The 17,443-nt window shown below is 35.7% G+C and overlaps 1 protein-coding gene across 1 annotated transcript in view; it reads left to right on the top strand.

The window, feature by feature from the left end:
* Positions 1 to 17,443, top strand: part of AP3B1 (adaptor related protein complex 3 subunit beta 1) — a 322,060-nt gene that overhangs the window by 180,950 nt on the left and 123,667 nt on the right. The window contains exons 15-19 of the mRNA XM_006119130.5: positions 1,531 to 1,707; positions 8,846 to 9,032; positions 10,020 to 10,150; positions 12,475 to 12,580; positions 14,426 to 14,585. Coding sequence (XP_006119192.1) covers positions 1,531 to 1,707; positions 8,846 to 9,032; positions 10,020 to 10,150; positions 12,475 to 12,580; positions 14,426 to 14,585 — 761 coding nt within the window. The remainder of the gene's footprint in view (positions 1 to 1,530; positions 1,708 to 8,845; positions 9,033 to 10,019; positions 10,151 to 12,474; positions 12,581 to 14,425; positions 14,586 to 17,443) is intronic.

Raw genomic sequence — 17,443 nt, 5'->3', positions numbered from 1 at the left:
AGTGGCTTTTTTACTTTATGAAAGATAAACTTGTATGCAAAAAAAAAAATGCTTCTCTGATACAGCTAGCTAAACTAGTATAGTTGGTGGTCTCCTGTAAAATTCTATTTTTTAACAAGTATGTAATGAAATATTTAAGAAAAATAAATCTAGCATAACTGAAATCTGAAGTTGCCCATATATTCTTATTTAGAGGTTTCTATCCGTACTGCAGGAAACTTGAACTGTTCCTATACTGGAAAATTTAATGTACCACTCAATTACTAGTCTTTAGCCCAATTTAAAATAATAGATTGGGAGTAAGGTCTTAATGCAGTGTAACCTTTGGAACATTAGAAATCACCTCTTTCCCTTCAGAAATTGGTGTACAGTAATGATATCAGTTTTATCCCATTACATGAATATATTTTCTAACTATTTAAAACTTTTTCACTTGACAGTTGTTCAGTATGTCTCTACTTGCTCTGACAAACTCATCCTAATACAGTTTAGAAACACTGTGAATGTTACCAGAAAATATGCTTTATCTTAGAGTTTTATGTTTCCTTCATTATATTGTTTTGGAGTTACATTAACTGTAGCTTGCATATCTTTTCAGTGTTTGGACTTTTCATTTATGCTTAAGTGAAGTAAAGGTTGAAAATATCTGTATGCTACTGTAGTGAAAAACACTATAAAATCACAGTAAAAGTGTTTAAAAAATTGCCATGTAGCAAATCTGTTGTTCTTTTGCTATTTTAAAACAATGCTTAGTGATGCGAGTCCCTTTTTATCCACAGAAAAATTCTTTCCTCTGTGTAACTTAAACTTGCTTTCCTTATACTACTAGGCACAACAACAGACACCTCCGCCCCTTACCTTCTTCCCCCATTATATGAGGAGAACTATAGCTTGGGGTGGCACATAGTGTACAATTTGAAGTTGATTACCATAGGACACTACATAGTACTCTTCTTCTTGAATGTGGCTTTCTCCATTAAACTCATAACTGCTCTCAGTTGCACCCCATTTGTCATAATCTTTCTTTACCTTTATGAAGTCATCATGGAGTTCATACTAGCCCCTAATAGCCAGCATTTTGAACTTTTACCAACAGACCAACCACATGTGGTCAAAGATATCAGTCTTCATTAAAACCAACCCAGTAAAAACAGTTTGTAGTTTCTGGACATGATATTTTGTAATTCTGGACATCAAAACTATTAGAAAAACATTCAGGAGGTGAGAGAATTTCAATTTGGAGCCCCGATCTCTTCCAAATTCTATGTCAAATTTGCCTTACACTTTTGAGAGAATTTTTATCTTATTTAGGATAATTGTAATAAAAATTCAGACACATTGTCATTTTAGTGACGTGAGAGGAGTTCAAAATTGGATTATAAAGGAACGCTAGGTTCTTGTGCCTTCAAACTAGTTAACCTGAAGTAGTAAATATTTGATTACTTGCATACCTTATATGCCTATTCTGTAGCAAATGAGTTACAAATGAGCACTCTTGTGAAATGTATATTTAACTCTTTTGTCACTTAGGTTCCTGTGGCTAGAGCCAGCATCCTCTGGCTAATTGGGGAATATTGTGAACGAGTTCCAAAGATTGCACCTGATGTTTTGAGAAAGATGGCTAAGAACTTCACTAATGAAGATGAACTTGTGAAGCTGCAGATTGTAAATTTGGGAGCAAAACTGTATTTAACCAACTCAAAACAGGTAAGAGTGACACTATATAAGGAAGGACTCCTTTCCTGCAGGGCCATTCTTATCCATATGCAGAATATGAACTGCGTAGGGCACATGAAAAATCGGGGCATCCCTGGATCTTAATGTCCATGCATCTGCCTCTTTCTATCCCTGTTCTGTAGCTCTGCTTCCTCTGGAGAAGATCTAGTTAACTTAAAAATGAAAAAGCCTGCCAGATCTTTTATCAAAACATATGAAAGAGCCATTCAAGTGATAATGAAGCCATTTAACAGGCACTTGCCAACCCCAGATGCATACTGTCAGTTTCCGAATTTACTGTTTCAGAGGAGTAGCCGAGTTAATCTCTAACTGGAAAAACTTAAAAAAACAACAAATAGTCTTGCAGCACCTTAAAGACTAACAAAACACGTAGATGTTAAGGTGCTGCAAGACTATTAGTTGTTATTTGAATTTACTGTGTAAATTACTACAGGACCTTAGTTCAAAATTTGCTTTAAAAATACTAGTGTGTTGCTGAAGATTATAAAATCACATCTATCAAAAAATTATCAACCATCTCCCTCCAGGCTACCATTGGGCATGGGATGCTAGTTTAATAGTACTTCGTAGGGTCCTATAAATTCTAACAACATCACTGCTTTCCTGCTACAAGATATTAATTTCTTAAATCTATATCTAAAGTTTTACATATGCAGGTTTACTACCACATCACTGACTGGACCCACAATGAGTAGCATACAGAACAGGAGGCCCATGTCTTACCACTAGGCTACGTCTAGACTGGCCCTTTCTTCGGAAGAGGCATGCTAATTTCTAACTTTGGAATAGGGAAATCCGTGGGGGATTTAAATATCCCCGCGGGATTTAAATAAACATGGACGCCACTTTTTTTCCCGGCTTGGGGAAAAGCCGGAAAAGAGCATCCAGACTGGCGCAATCCTCCGGAATAAAGCCCTACTTGCAAGTAGGAATAAGAGATCCTCTGGACAAGGGCTTTATTCCGGAGGATCGCGCCAGTCTGGACGCTCTTTTCCGGCTTTTCCCCAAGCCGGGGAAAAAAGCGGCGACCTTGTTTATTTAAATCCTGCGGGGGATATTTAAATCCCCCGCGGATTTCCCTATTCCAAAGTTAGAAATTAGCATGCCTCTTCCGGAGAAGGGGCCAGTCTAGACATAGCCCTAGGGTTGTGTGACATTTAGAGTCCTGTTTGCAGGAAATTTGTTGAACGCTACTTGATTTTTTTCAGTTATTTGGGTTAATGCTTTCTCATTGTAAAACTCCAAAGCAAAATGCTTACATTGCTAAGTTTGACATGCTTTTGGCAGGTTCGCTGACAGGAAGAGGCCGGGGCATGCAACAGGATCCAGCAATTTAAAAGGGCCCAGCGTGCAGTATCAGCAGGGGCTGGAGCTCTGGGCCCTTTACATTGCTGCTGTGCCCTGCCCCTTCTGCCCAAGACTCCATCCCTTCCAAGGTACAGGGTCAGCCATCTCAGCCTGCTTTGTTTGGGGGCCAGACCATTTTGTCAGCCCACTGCTTTTTAGGACTGTTTGGCTTCCTACAAGATGTTCTAACCTCCCTCTTACATTTCTCAGGAATATGTTGGTGGTCTGCAGTTTCTCTCCATTCTGATACCTACTCTTAAATTTCCCTTGAGCATCTGTAATGATGTATCTATTTCTTCTCCCGATTGAGCGGCACTCTTTCAGACGGTGCTTCTCTGATGATATTGCTTGCCATTTTGTGACACTAAGGAATCTTTTAAACCATCTGATTAGATGAAATTCGTTTTTTTTATCCTCATTATAGTAACAAGCAAAATGTATTTTATTGTAATTATAAATGTATTCAGTTTATACTGTCCATTTATACAGTTCCATCTAGTATACCTAATTTGGTTCTCATATTAAGAGTGAATTAAAAGTATTACTACTTAAATATAAAGAGGAAAATTATACTATAGCTGCACTATATTAGAATGTTTAATGTCAGTTTTTGGTTAGCAGAGAAACAGGGATATATATTAGCAAAGAAAAGGGGTAAGAACAGTCTTTATGTGAAACTAGAGAACTGGAATTCATCAGGCTTCTTGTATGTAAAATCATTTTCCTAATGGCAGTGATTTCAGTTGAAAGTGAATAAGCTTTATGGTATAAACACACTTTAATTCCTGATTTTACAAAAATAAATTGGTGCTATGAACTCATCCCAAGTTTTTTCCAAGATGGAGATAGGAGTTCCACCATAAAGAGTCCATTATCTTGCCAGTGTTCTTATGTCTGCATTTGAGACCGTGGTCCAAATATTCAATGTTAAAATATTCTTGGGATTCTCTTCATAGTATTCTGAAGACTTTAGGAATTTTGTTTAGAAATACTTTAGGTTCAAGGTTTTCAACGTGTTTTTTTTTTTAAATACTGTTTTTGTCTTTCCATGACCCCATTAATTATCTCAGACTGTTTGTAGTAACAGCCATTATTTACTAGGAAGAGTTTCAGACTTTCACAAAATAAACAGGCTAGAGATGGTTTTAGAGTGCTCTTGGGAATGTATGATAAATCCTAATAGTGGTAAAAATAGTCTCTTCTAAAATCCCAAGTTGTCCACTAAATATGCTACCTTCTTTTATCACTCATTCTTAAGAGTGCTCCAATTTTAAGAGTTCATTTTAGTGCTCAAGAAAAAAATCGTATGTACTTTCTCAGATCTCCTCTATATAAAGTTTTCTCTGAAACAAAGATGCCCTTTCAGGCCCATCCTTCCAGCAAGAAAGTCATTCATCTGCTTTGCTTTATTACTTACTGTAAATTAATGCTTTCAACTTCACAGTAGCTCCTTCTTGCCTGTCATCTCAATATTGAACTTAAGTACTTCCCAGTTGTTGAGAATTTCAGGAAATGTTTGTGGAAATCAGCCTGCTCACAAAGGAATTCCACATCTGCGGTCGGCTAGAACAATTAATTTCTCCAGGTGTAAAACCAATGTGAAGCAGATGTTGGTGCAAAACAAGTGGTCAAACAGCAACAAACACTTCTTTATTTTCAGCTTCAGATTTAATAGAATCTGGTCATGGATCTATTCAGTTAACCTTCAACAGTTGTAGAAGGAAGTGTCTAAGAGGTTAGGCTGAAATGGCAGAAAATAATTTCTCTTTGAGCAACCCACATATATAGAAAACTCAGCATCATAACAGACTTCCTCAGCTATTCTAATATATGTAATGGAGAAAGCAGTCTCTATTTCACAATTATTTCACTGGACTCAAACAATATGTTTTTTTTTTTTTCAACTGGGAATCGACCAGTAATTTAGTGGCTACTAAAGTTTCAGAGATTTTGTGTATTTTCTTCTATGGCTTCCACTGAAAAGCAACAGAGAGATTACAAAATACCATTTGGTAAACTCAATAATGTTATATTTAGTTATAAATAGCACTACAGTATTTTAGATATAATAGACATTTTCAATTACAGTGTATGCAATTTCCTTTTCCCCCTATTTTTTTAGTAATCTTCCTGGATCTCCTTCTGCATTGCGCTCAACGTGCTTGTAACACTTGCGGTTCTCCATTGAGACAATCTTATGCTTCAAGGCTTCAGCTGATCAGAGGTCAGGAAGGATTCCTCCTGAATGCACACTTGACCAGTTCTGTTTTTCACTTTTCTTCGAAAAAGGGAAACCAGGCAGGATAAAACCAGGGCTCTATGGCGGTATACAGAATCCTCTTTTTAGATGCTTTGCTTGTGTGTCTTGCTTACATGCTTACAGTCAAACTGATCACCATATTTGGTATCAGGAAGGATTTTTCCCTGAGGTCATATTAGCAGGGACTACAATTTTGCCTTCCTCTGGAGCATGGAGTAAATATCATTTCCTGGGATGATCCAGTTGTGTTCCACCTAATCAGTTCTCTGCCATTTTCATGGCCTCAAGTATTAGTCACAGCTAGGTCTCTTTTCTCTGCCACTGATATATAAGTGAGGACTGAAATAGTTTAGACTGTCTGAAGTAAATGAGCTCAGTATGTGGGTAAAATGTGATTGTGTATAATGTACAGGAGGTCAGACTAGGTCAGGAGTGGACAGGCTTACTGACCCTCTGAGCCACATATGACAATCTTCAGAAGCCGGGGCATGCCTTGCCAGGTTTTGGGGTTCTGCCCTTCTCTGTTGATACCCTGAAGCCCCATTGCTTGCTGGGCACAAGCCCCTCCTCCATCATGCTGCTGCAAGACAGATGTCTCAAGGTCTGTGTGTACACTGTAGCCTTATTTCAGAATAATTGATGTTATTCTGAAATAGCAAGGAGTGTGTCTACACTGCAAGCCATTATTTTGAAATAATAGAAGCTGGAGGACTTCTTACTCTGACTCCTGGAACCCTCATTTTATGATGAGTAAGGGAAGTCGAAGGAAGAGTGTTCTTCATTTGATTTCCTGCTGTTTTGACAGCACCAAAAGCCAAATTAAGCTATTTCGACTTAAGTTGTGCAATTGAAAGTTAATTCAACTTTTGCACTCCTGTGTAGATGTGCCCAAGCTTCTCTCCTAGTCCCCCATACCCAAGTGTGGTAGGTGGAGAATTGTGGGGGAGGTGTCTCCACAGGACATACTTTAACCATCCAAGAACTTCATGCAGCTTGCAAGCCCCAGTTTGGCCACCCCTGGACTAGATGGTCTAATAATCTACTCTGGCCTTAAACTCTGAAATCTATTAAACTAGTATCTTCATCCAAACTTGGGGGTGGATATTTCTTTATCTGTGCTGCTATGACATACTGTTGGAAAAATATCTTGCGCTTTCTCTTCTCAAGCTACAAATTAAAATTTCTGGGCCTCCTTATCCTGTTCCTCTGGAATAACTTGTTTGCTCAAATCCTTTCTCTCTCCTATGACAGTTCAATTTATTGGTTGTTGTCAAAAACCGATATGTATACATTAGTATAATTTTTGTTTTTATTAGTCTCAAAACTGTTGTTTTTGTTCTATGTGTGCATTGTCACAGGATAAGAGAAATTAGTCTTTCCATGCAAATTTCCATATTGAATGCTGCATGTGATACTCTGAGCAAATAATCACTCTTGAAGGAAACTTGAAGACATAAAGCATTCTTCCATAGGGCTATAGGAATACAAATTTTGATGTGTCTATATTATGAATGAAGGACATATAAGTTAATTGTAGATTTTGGGATTAAGTGATCCCTTTTTGGAATGGACTGATTCTACTCATAAATAAAAATAAACCGAACTGGACCAAATTCATACATCAGTGCTGGTACAAGGAAGCATAAAGCACTGTCTCTATGCCAGCGAAGACCTATGTGCCCTAGAGGCAATTCACAATTAGTCTGTAATCTTCTTCACTCTGTTCTGTTTGAGTTTCTGGCAGGTTGAGAGGGGTTTGTTTTAATTTACAGCAGGAAAGGCCTGATAGCAAGGGTTGCTGAACGGATAACCTGATTTAGTTTAACCTTTGATACCCAAGAACCCCCTTTCTGAGACAGTGCATTTCATTTGGACTACACAGCATAAACACTGCATGAGTCTAGATGATTATGTGTTTTCTATCTGATATACATAAAATAATAAAATTGCATATATCATCATGAAAGCATCCATTTTGTAACATGCAAAATGTATGAAATAAAGAGCATTGTCCCTTTTCTAGAGTTCGTACAGTAGCAAGCCTTTTGATATAATCTCTGTTAGGTGCCTGATAGAAGTGGAGAAGGGAAGGGAGGAAGAGCCCACTGAAAAGAGAAAACACTGAGAAGTATACTTTTAATTATTAGATATTTAATATGTATTTTTTTCAAATCTTTTGCTGACATCATAGGGCATCTTGTGCTATTTATATACATCAACATGCTAGAAGAGAAATGAAGTTCTCTGATTTTATTACTCTATTTCATTTTTATATTAATCAAAATCATTCAGAAAAAAATATATGTATCTATGGAAAATCATATATCTCTGTTTTTACTATTACAGTTGAAATTGCTAAACTGAGTTTTTCTAGTAAATTTTACTTTACATTGACATTTTTAGGCAGATGTGTTTGGTATCTGTTTCTAACCCATGCTTTTCAAGCTCTTGATTATAATACAGAACAAAAATAAAGCTAAATGTATGGCAAAAAATAAAATATGCAAGAGCTTGTTTTTCAATATAAAATATCCTCTTTGGCAAATTTTCACTTTTTCTTTTAATGGCTAGAAAATGTATTTTATGAGTGGTTTATAGCTCTATGTACAGTATTATTCTCTTTACACTGTGTTCAGTAAATCTAAGTTTTTGTCAAAGAATGTTCATGTGTTTCCCGTTTCCCTGTTTTATTAAAATTAAACTGAATTATTAAAATTACTCAATTCTTGTTAATATTCTCAGACATTGAATTAGGAAATCCTATTATGCTGTAAAAAGCTGTGATAATATAAGTTGCTCCCTTACATAAATAAATAAATGACCGATATTACTGGAGGCTTTAAGCTGCGAGAAAAAAATGGAAGAAGTCTTTTATCCTGGTTTTTAGAGGGCATCAGCAGCTTGCTTTTATGAAAAAGTAACAGCTAAATGCACTGCAAATAATTTGCAGTAATCCAGTTCAGTGATTCATGTGTCTGCTTTAATGGGTCATAATTCAGGGTAAAGTAACTGAGTGCAGTCAGAGTGCAGACACTGCTTATGCCAGGGACAGTATCTCTTCATAAAACACACCTCAGCAGAAGCAGTTTGCCAGCCCCCTAATACCCTCTGATGTTTTGATGTCCTGCATATTTTTCCGATTAAGTTTTGAGTGCCATGTTTTTAGTTGTATTTCCACATTCATTATCCTCACGTAGACCCTTCAGCGGGTTTGCCATATATGATTATTTTTTTAATGATGCCTTTCTTTCCACTTCAGCAGTTTAATAATCTAGCACATGGCTGCTTCTCAGTACTCAGCATTCACCTCCCCAGTACAGAAGAGGACATGTGGTTTGGCTTCAGAATTCCATTTGCAGCTTTAGAAATGCATATTCCCTATGGAACAACATTTGTTTGACATAACCATTCATTTTTATTACCTCTTTAAATATGTTTATCCAGAGTTATCAATAATCATAAATAACTTGTATTCTCTTCTTGTTCTGTTTTTTTCCACAGACAAAATTGCTTACCCAGTACATATTAAATCTCGGCAAGTATGATCAAAGCTACGACATCAGAGACCGTACAAGATTTATTAGGCAGCTTATTGTTCCGAACGAGAAGAGTGGAGCTTTAAGCAAATATGCCAAGAAAATATTTCTGGCACAGAAACCTGCCCCATTGCTTGAGTCTCCTTTTAAAGGTATGCCTGCCAAAATCTGCAGAACATTTATTGCCTAAAGCAATGTGGCAGCATAATCTATTTCTCATATGCCTAAAATTGTTGTATCACTTAGCAAATGTAAATGAGAATAGTATGCACTTTGCTTAATTGTTTGCATTTCAACAAACAATGTTTAAAGTCATAATAACATCTTCGTTTGTATGTTGCCCGTGTATTGTATTTAACTGATAATCCTGAACATGCTGATAAATTTCTGATCATATTCTGTTTTAATTTGGTTTGAATAATAGAAAGTATATCTCAAGAAAGAATAAATTTCTCTTTTAGTTAAAGAGTTGTCTTTGCACCTCAGCAACGTTGTCCACATTAATAGAAGGATATTAGCGCAACTATTGTTAATGCATTATCCATATGAAATGTAATAAAAATTAATCTATTCAGATTATTCTTCAGATGTGTCAATTTCCTTATACTTGTTTTTCCTAGCTATTTTTAAAAATCAAAACTACTGTGTAGTATTCTTTTCTATTTAAGATTATATTTTAATTGAGAAGATAACTTTTTGTGCTGCTTTTTTGCATTTTTAATTTGAATATAGTGATTTAATCCTAGATTTAAAGCTCTAAAAGCAGCTTCATTTAAAAAAAATAAAACTATTAAAATTCTGGATGTGTTTGTGCCAAGACATGTATGTGGATTGTTTAACTGTGCTGTCATTCTTAATATTCACAGTGAAGTAATTTTTAGAGAAGCTACATTTCAAAGCAACACCTCTAAACACACTGACTGATTAGCTTTTTTATTGACCATTATGGGGGAGATTATTGTAATCTATGGACTGAAATCAGTTTTTTGACCTATGAAGAGCTTCCTAGTTTATATTTATTCTATGACATTTGAAGTAATATAATGCCAATTACCTTTAACCCTGATTAAAATTGCTCTTTGTGATATAGAGCTCATGTTGGTTGTATATTCCCTCCCGCCCCCCTTTTTTTTTAATAGATAGGGATCGTTTCCAGCTTGGCACCTTATCTCATACTCTGAACACCAAAGCTACTGGATACCTGGAGTTATCTAATTGGCCAGAGGTGGCACCTGACCCATCAGTGCGAAATGTTGAAGTAATTGAGTTGGTATGCTGATGTTAAGAGTAATTTTGTTAAGTTTATTTGTAGACATTTAGATTAAATAGTCCTGTTACATTAAGTATTTTCTTTCCTTTCAAATGTTTTAAGTATTCTTTTTAATTAGTTTAAACTGTAAAATGAACTACTCCTCTTATCTGGCCTTCATCTGAAACTGGAGATTTCCATGTTTTAAATATTATTTTACATGTAATATACCTTTTCGTGGAATTAAAATCAGATGTTCTCCCAGTAAGATGCAGTGTTTCCTCATGGTATATGCTCTTTTCCCCCCATCTTTCTCATGGATATTTTTTACTCATTTCCGTGAGTTTTCTTCACCTTAATCTATTGAGTTTGTCAGTTGTGTAGCAGAATTTTGATTGCAGTTGATGATGCATAAGATGCTGTTAAAGGAAATTTCTGCCTGTTTAATATAAACCTTTAATCCAGTCTATCTTAAATAGAAGAAAATAAGAAAGTATCATTATAAACAAGAGCAAACAAAGGACTCAGACATAAACCATGCATGTGTCTTATGCAGACTTTTCATAGTATGATGGGGGAAAGAAATAGTGGTGTGCAGTATTTGTTCAGAAAACCTCAAATGCATAATTTATAATTTTTCTTCATATTTTGTGGGATAGTCAGTTTTTAATTAAGAATCAGTCTTCCACTTTCTTACTAATTTCATGATTAAATTGTGACTTCAGAACTCATGTGTTTATCATGTAGCATGGTGGAGCCTGATCCTGAATGGAGCCTCTGGGCTCTACTTGGTCATATGATGGATGGGATTTTGCATAAGTCCTACTCAGTCGTTCAGGCCCCTTTGAAAATGATTCACAAATAATTATGATGTCAGAGATGTGCTGGACAGCCCTCAAAACAGAAAAAAAGTCTGAAAAGAAGTGTGATCTCTGTCCTTAATAACTGACAGTCTAAATTAAACATTATGAACTTAGCAGGCATTACAGCCAGGGACAATGACAGTAAGATAAGTTGTAAGGGTTAGTGCACATCATGTTTTAGTAAAGAGCTGACATCTCTTCTTTAGCAAATGGATATGCCATTTGCTTCCATTCCTGCAGAAATTGCAGCAAAAATGGGTCTTATGGGACTTGAATGAGGAGGGTCTGAGGGCCAGTTTCAGCTCAGTTACAGCATTCCAGAGGGTCAGGGATGGCCTGAAAGGAATGAAGATAATATTGAAGATAGTAAGGGTATTTGCCCTGATGCACAGTCACAGGATAAATTGATCATGTGAGATATATCCACTTGTTTTTAATGGATAACTGCTCAGGGCTCTTGACACAACAATAGTTTTTCCAGGGATATTGCCAAATATGTCCTTGGGAAAATTCCTTAATATTACATATGAGAGAGAACCTGACTGGTTAAGCATCTTAAGGTACCATTGGTATCCAAGTAAATGGGTTTCCTCCCCCCCCCCCCCCCGGAATATTATTTAGGTGGTAGAAAATTCAAACGTAGATTACTCTTTGAGGAGAAAACACTAACAGAAGTGTCCATACTTGTATCATGCTTTAATAAAGTCTCTGTGGTCCCTTTGTTCATACGGTGCAATATAACATCCAATCCTATTCCCATAGCTTCCTGTTCTCTAAATTTGAATGCAAATTCCAAGTCACTACCACAACTATGTAACTGGCTTGTACTAGCTTGGCTGGCTAACGGATGTTTTTTCACAGGCTACAGCAAGCCTCCACAAGTCTTATACTGCTCTAGTCCCCTCCATCTCTTGTGGTATAGGAGACTTAGATTAGGAGAAAATAATATGGCCGGATCATGTGTGTTCTGGCGACCCGTGGCTGTAAAAATTGCCTGTTAGGTGACTTTGCATCCTTGAACAAGGTAATACTGCCCCAAGTTTACACCTAAAACTTGTGCCCCTGAAAGGATTGTATAGCCCTCTTTCTCATTGTTTATTCCCTCAAGACTTGTGGAAAGAAACTGAGCTCAGCTGGACCCATTGATCTACCTCTCATAGTTAAACTTTTCAGTCTATAGATTGTTATGATTCCTTATGCTTTTTCATTCCTCTAATATAATAGCCCTCTCCAGACCTCCGTTATGTGGGCATCTCACCCCTTAGAGGTATGCACAAACTTAATTTAATATTCCTGATTTTATCATAATACAATCTATAAACATTTTCCTTATCTGCTCTTTTGGAAGCAGTCTGTGGTCCCATTGGCTTTTTTGCCACATTGTCTGTCTTTTCCTACATAACTGAATATAGAAGTAAATTATTCTACTAAATACTTTAAATTTAAGAATACATATGTGGAAATGTTTTAATTCTCTTTAAGGGAAAAGAATGGTCTGTAAACGTGGGCAAGGCAAAGAAAGAAAAACCTACAGAGAAATTTTACTCTGATTCAGAGGAGGAGGAATCAGCTAGCACTACTGACAGTGGTGTGTATATGGCTACTAATTACGAGTCTTCTACATATCCTATACCATCCAGTGCTGTTAGAACTGGAGCAGTTAAAAAACATGAATGTTAATGTAAAAATGGGGAAATAATGCTTAAGTGGAAAAACTTAACTTCATTGCAGCTGTGTGATAAGTACTAATTGTATGGCTAATGTCATCTCTAAGTATGTTAATTAAATGAGTTTAATAGACTTTACTTTGCTTCTTAGTTGAAATACAAAGGAAGGCGTTACTCTTATCAAACTTGACTGATCTTGAGAGGTTCTGCAACTAACTGTGCATACTGTCTACGAATAAAAATGTCTTCAGGCATAGTTGGAGGGAGATATTTATCATCTTTTAGGATTGGATCCCAGGTGTTTTAATTCTATGCAATGGCATGTTAACACTTAGATGCACTATACTGTAGCAATATTCATACTGAGGCTTGAGAGCCACAAGTGACTCTTTTAACATGTCTGTTGCAGCCCTTTGCAGCACATGATATTAAAACACTTGGCTTTAATTAACCAATCTAAGTTATTAACAAATCTTGATGCTTTTAGTTTATTAACCATCATTGATAAAATATTTGGTCATTCATTTTGCAATGAGAATTATGTAAAATCGAATATTTTCCCTAGAAAGTTTTTTTTAAAATATGAATATATACTACTATAGTAAATGAAACAATGAATTCACACTGTAGCTTTTTTGTATAATGATGATCACTGATTTGGCTCCTGAATCACCAACGTCCAAGTATCGCAATATATTTACCGCATTTTCTATTAATGAAGATTTGATTATACTATACTCTAAATATAGAGAACCAAACTTTCTATTTATTTAGACATTGTGTAATGGTGGGGGAAAGAATAACATGTGGTTCATATCAGAGGTATTGTGTGAAATAAGTGAAGTAAGCAATCTTGTGTCCAGATACTCCAGTCTTTCAAGGGGACTTAAAGCTACATAAGCTGTTTCTTAAGGCTACCCTCTCCACTGCATCTGAATATAGTTGAGACATGGTGGGCAATCAGGGCCTCAATGTCTAGCATTCGAGAATGAAAAAAATTAGCATGTGCATATGTAAGGTTGAAACTTATGGGTAGAACTCAGCAAATCTGTGTAGATCTGCTTTATATCCACAGATGTCAATGTGGATATCTGTGGCTCATTTTGCGAGGCTACAGATTTTGTATCCATGCAGGGCTCTGTATATAGGAAAGATCAATTTTCATATCTGAATTCGGAACTTGCCCTAAAAAATGAGTAGTGGAGCATAGGTTAGGATGCTTAGTAGACTGATGTTAGAAAAAGATACATTAGAAGTGGTTTTTTAACTATAAGGTTAGTTAGAGAGTGAATAACTTATTTAAGTTGGTGATTAAGTTGGTAAATCAGCATCAGTATAGGTATTGAAGATTTGATTAGTTAAAATACTTAGGCAGTTAGTGTAGAGGGTAGTTCTACATTAGAGCAAAGACTTGAACTAGAGGGTTAAGGAAGTCATTTTTTTTTAATCCTTGTGTTTACATGTATTTTTTTCCCAAGAATATATTGGTAGGAATCTCAATGCAAGTTAGTAATTTATAGTGTCGTAATTTGGACAGGTATGGTAATGTGTGTTCAAGAGAATGGCCTTTTAAAATAGCAAATCTTTAAAAAGTTAGGGATAAGGAATACAAAAATAAAATACTTGGATTCTGGGTAAATAAAAATGAATCCAGAGAATAAAATTATACATTTTTTTTGTTGTATATGCATTTGGGTTCCTCTGTGTTCTAAATATATAAAACTATATTTATAAAAATGTAAGCTGTGTTGTATTTGTGTTTTTAGAGAGTGAATCTACTAGTGAAAGTGGAAAAGATAAGAATGGGAAGGAAGAAGGGAGCAGTATGGAGAATAGTGAGAGTTCTTCAAGTGAAGAACTGAGTGACAGTGCATCAGAGAGCAAAGAAGGAACAGCAAAGAAAAAGTTCAAAACATCTGAGGAAAGGTAAATATGTTGTGCAAGTTTTTTTTTTTTTTTTATTCTTTAAAAAGCATTTCTTATAATCATAGAATCCTAGGGTTGGAAGAGACCTCAGGAGGTCATTGAATCTTGCCCAAAGCTAACTAAGTCATCCCAACCAGGGCTTTGTCAAGCTGGGACTTAAAAACCTCTGGGGATGGAGATTCCACCCCTCTCTGAGTAACCCATTTCAGAACTTCACCAGAATGCAGAATTCTAGAATGCTTTGGCTGTAAACACACTTAATTAGGCTGTTTCCGTAACTCAGTGGAAATATCTGAAAACATTGGTTTAAAATAGCCATAGATGCCCATGCATTTTGAGTGACATTACCTTTTTCAATATACTTTGAATATATGTGTTCCTTATTTTCATTAACTGAACTCTTCTTATGCTAAATTATCATACATCACTAGCAAAATTTTGGGGTGTCTTTCTGAAAATCAAAGTAACCTTGGGAGACTGAATTAGGGGTCAGGCAGTTTATATGAAACACTTGATTACCTTTTGCAGCAATTTTGCCAAAGGCTAAAATTAAATCCTTTAATACTTTTCCATTATGTAACTAAGACAGTTGATTTTTCTAAATAATGTTATATTATGATCCAAATAATCAAGGCAAGGGCTGTGAAGGGAGACAGTCCTAAGATACTTAAGTGTTAGAGCTTTTTAAGATTGTCTGTTATTAATAGCATTATCATATACTAAAGTATCATTAAAATTTTGAGTAATTGGGGCTAATACCTTGGATTGTATGAATCTGTTTCTTCCACGGCTGTCAGCAAGTGGCCTCTGCAGACATGATCGCCCTTTACTCTGTAGCCTGCTGCCAGCTCACTTGATGAGTTTGCAGCTCAGCTCAGTCGTGGCTGACAGCGCTGATTGGGGCACAGTACGCACTCTGCTCCTTTTATTACAGACAGTAATTAAAGCAGCTCGCCCTGCCACTTCCATAACAAACACAGCATAATGCCCTAATTATGACTTTATTAATTTAAGTCAGGATTTAATGATTTTAAAAGTGATTTATATTGTTTTTCCTGTTCAGAACAAATGAAATCTGTAGGTTAAATTAATACAGGCTTTTCATCATTGCAAAGTTAAAAAGCTAGTTACCAGTAAATTCTTTTCATTAGATTAACATCTGAAATTCTAAGTAGTAAGGTAAACAATGATTAGCAATCAAAATTGAGTGATGCATAATAAAATAATACTTTTATCTTGAAAATCTTATCTTAAAACTAGAAGCTGTGTGTATTCAAAACAAATTGCTTTACTTATTGCAATTAAAGAATATCTGGCTCACAGTGGATTCCTTTGTGATGCTGGTATTGCTGTTTAGGTTCCATATTAGAGGCTTGTGAGAAAACAGAGATGGCTTTGGTTGGCACCAGTTTTGGTTGGAATGAATAAGTTTAAACAGAAACAAATTATGACTTTTTTCAGGGACCTAATAAATAAAGTTTGTAGAAGGTTATTGTTTATGCAGTTTAATTCTGGTGTTACTTCAAATATATCCAATTTCTTTCACCTGGGGTTGAAAAATCAATGTGCTTTACATGTTCAGTTTTAGATTCATGACATGGTAAAGCTGCTACTTTAAGCACCACTGCTTTCCTTTGGTTCTAAAGGTATAATTTTTAGAGTTCAGATATAATTACCTGTGCTGTGTAATGTACTACATGTCCATATTTAATAAGTGGGGATCATATTTGCTTCAGAGATTGCAATTCTAACAAATACTGATTTTTCTCCCCTAACTTTTCTGTCTCCTTAGATTTTTTTTTCCCCCCAAGGGTTTTTCTTCCCATAAAATATATGCAGTAGTATCACATAGCACATACCTTGATTTCCCCCTAAGACATAGCAAAAGTGTAAAATGTATTTAAAAATTAAAACTTACATTAAAAATCCAAATTCTACAGCTTAGCTATCATAAACAAGTTTGTATGTTTTATTATAGGCATATGTGGGGCAACATACGTTGCTCTTTTGAAGTGTTGGTTACTAGCCACTGTCTGAGGGGAGTGGAAGGGGGAATAGAAAAAATTCAAAGTCCAGTGATTTGAAATGATACCCTTTTTAAAGCAACCCTCCTTCCCCTGTAATATTGAAGAATAATGGACAAAAACAATATGGGAGATATTCTGCTAGCCTTACTTTTGCTGAGAGGTACCTTACCCTGTGAAATAGACATGGACAAGGGTGTGAAAATGTGGCACAATAGCAGTGTTGTAAGAGATAGTATGTTGAACTGATCCAGTGCTGGAAATGGGCCGTTTTATAAATGTTTCTCTTTCTTGTTAATTTAATGATGAATGAACAATAGTAAATTGACCAGAAAATTTTTTTGATGTGCCTCCCCCAAAAGCTTTAAAATCCATCCAGATTCCTTTAATCAAACCATACCTAGTCTGAAAATTTCTCAATGTAATATAATAGACATTTTTTCTAGAAAATGCCATAAATTTAGTACCCCCAGACATTAATTATTCCCTTAATAGTTATTGATGACTTTGTTTGTAGTAGTGTTTTATGATCTTTCTGTTTTATTGTTCTTTTTGAAGTGTATATGATTATGTAATTGATGGGTTTGGATAATGTAAGAGAGTTTATTTAGAGATACTCGATGCTGTCTACATTATTTTGTGGTTGTGTCTTTCTCTTTGTGCCATCTTCACCAGGTTTCAGCTGTAATGAGGAATTGGTGGATCCAGCCTCATTTATTAAATGTTTGGAATACTGGAATGTAGAACATTTTCTGAGCATTTGCTTTTCTTTTTTACAACCAGATATTGTTCAGTATTCCTTGACTTTTAAAAATGAATGAAGAACCTCTTCTT

The sequence above is a fragment of the Pelodiscus sinensis genome, chromosome 6 (genome assembly GCF_052426305.1).
Source record: "Pelodiscus sinensis isolate ZL-2025 chromosome 6, ASM5242630v1, whole genome shotgun sequence".
Lineage (NCBI taxonomy): Eukaryota > Metazoa > Chordata > Testudines > Trionychidae > Pelodiscus > Pelodiscus sinensis.
Note: the sequence above shows the minus strand (reverse complement) of the source record. Positions and strands in the feature narration are given on the sequence as shown.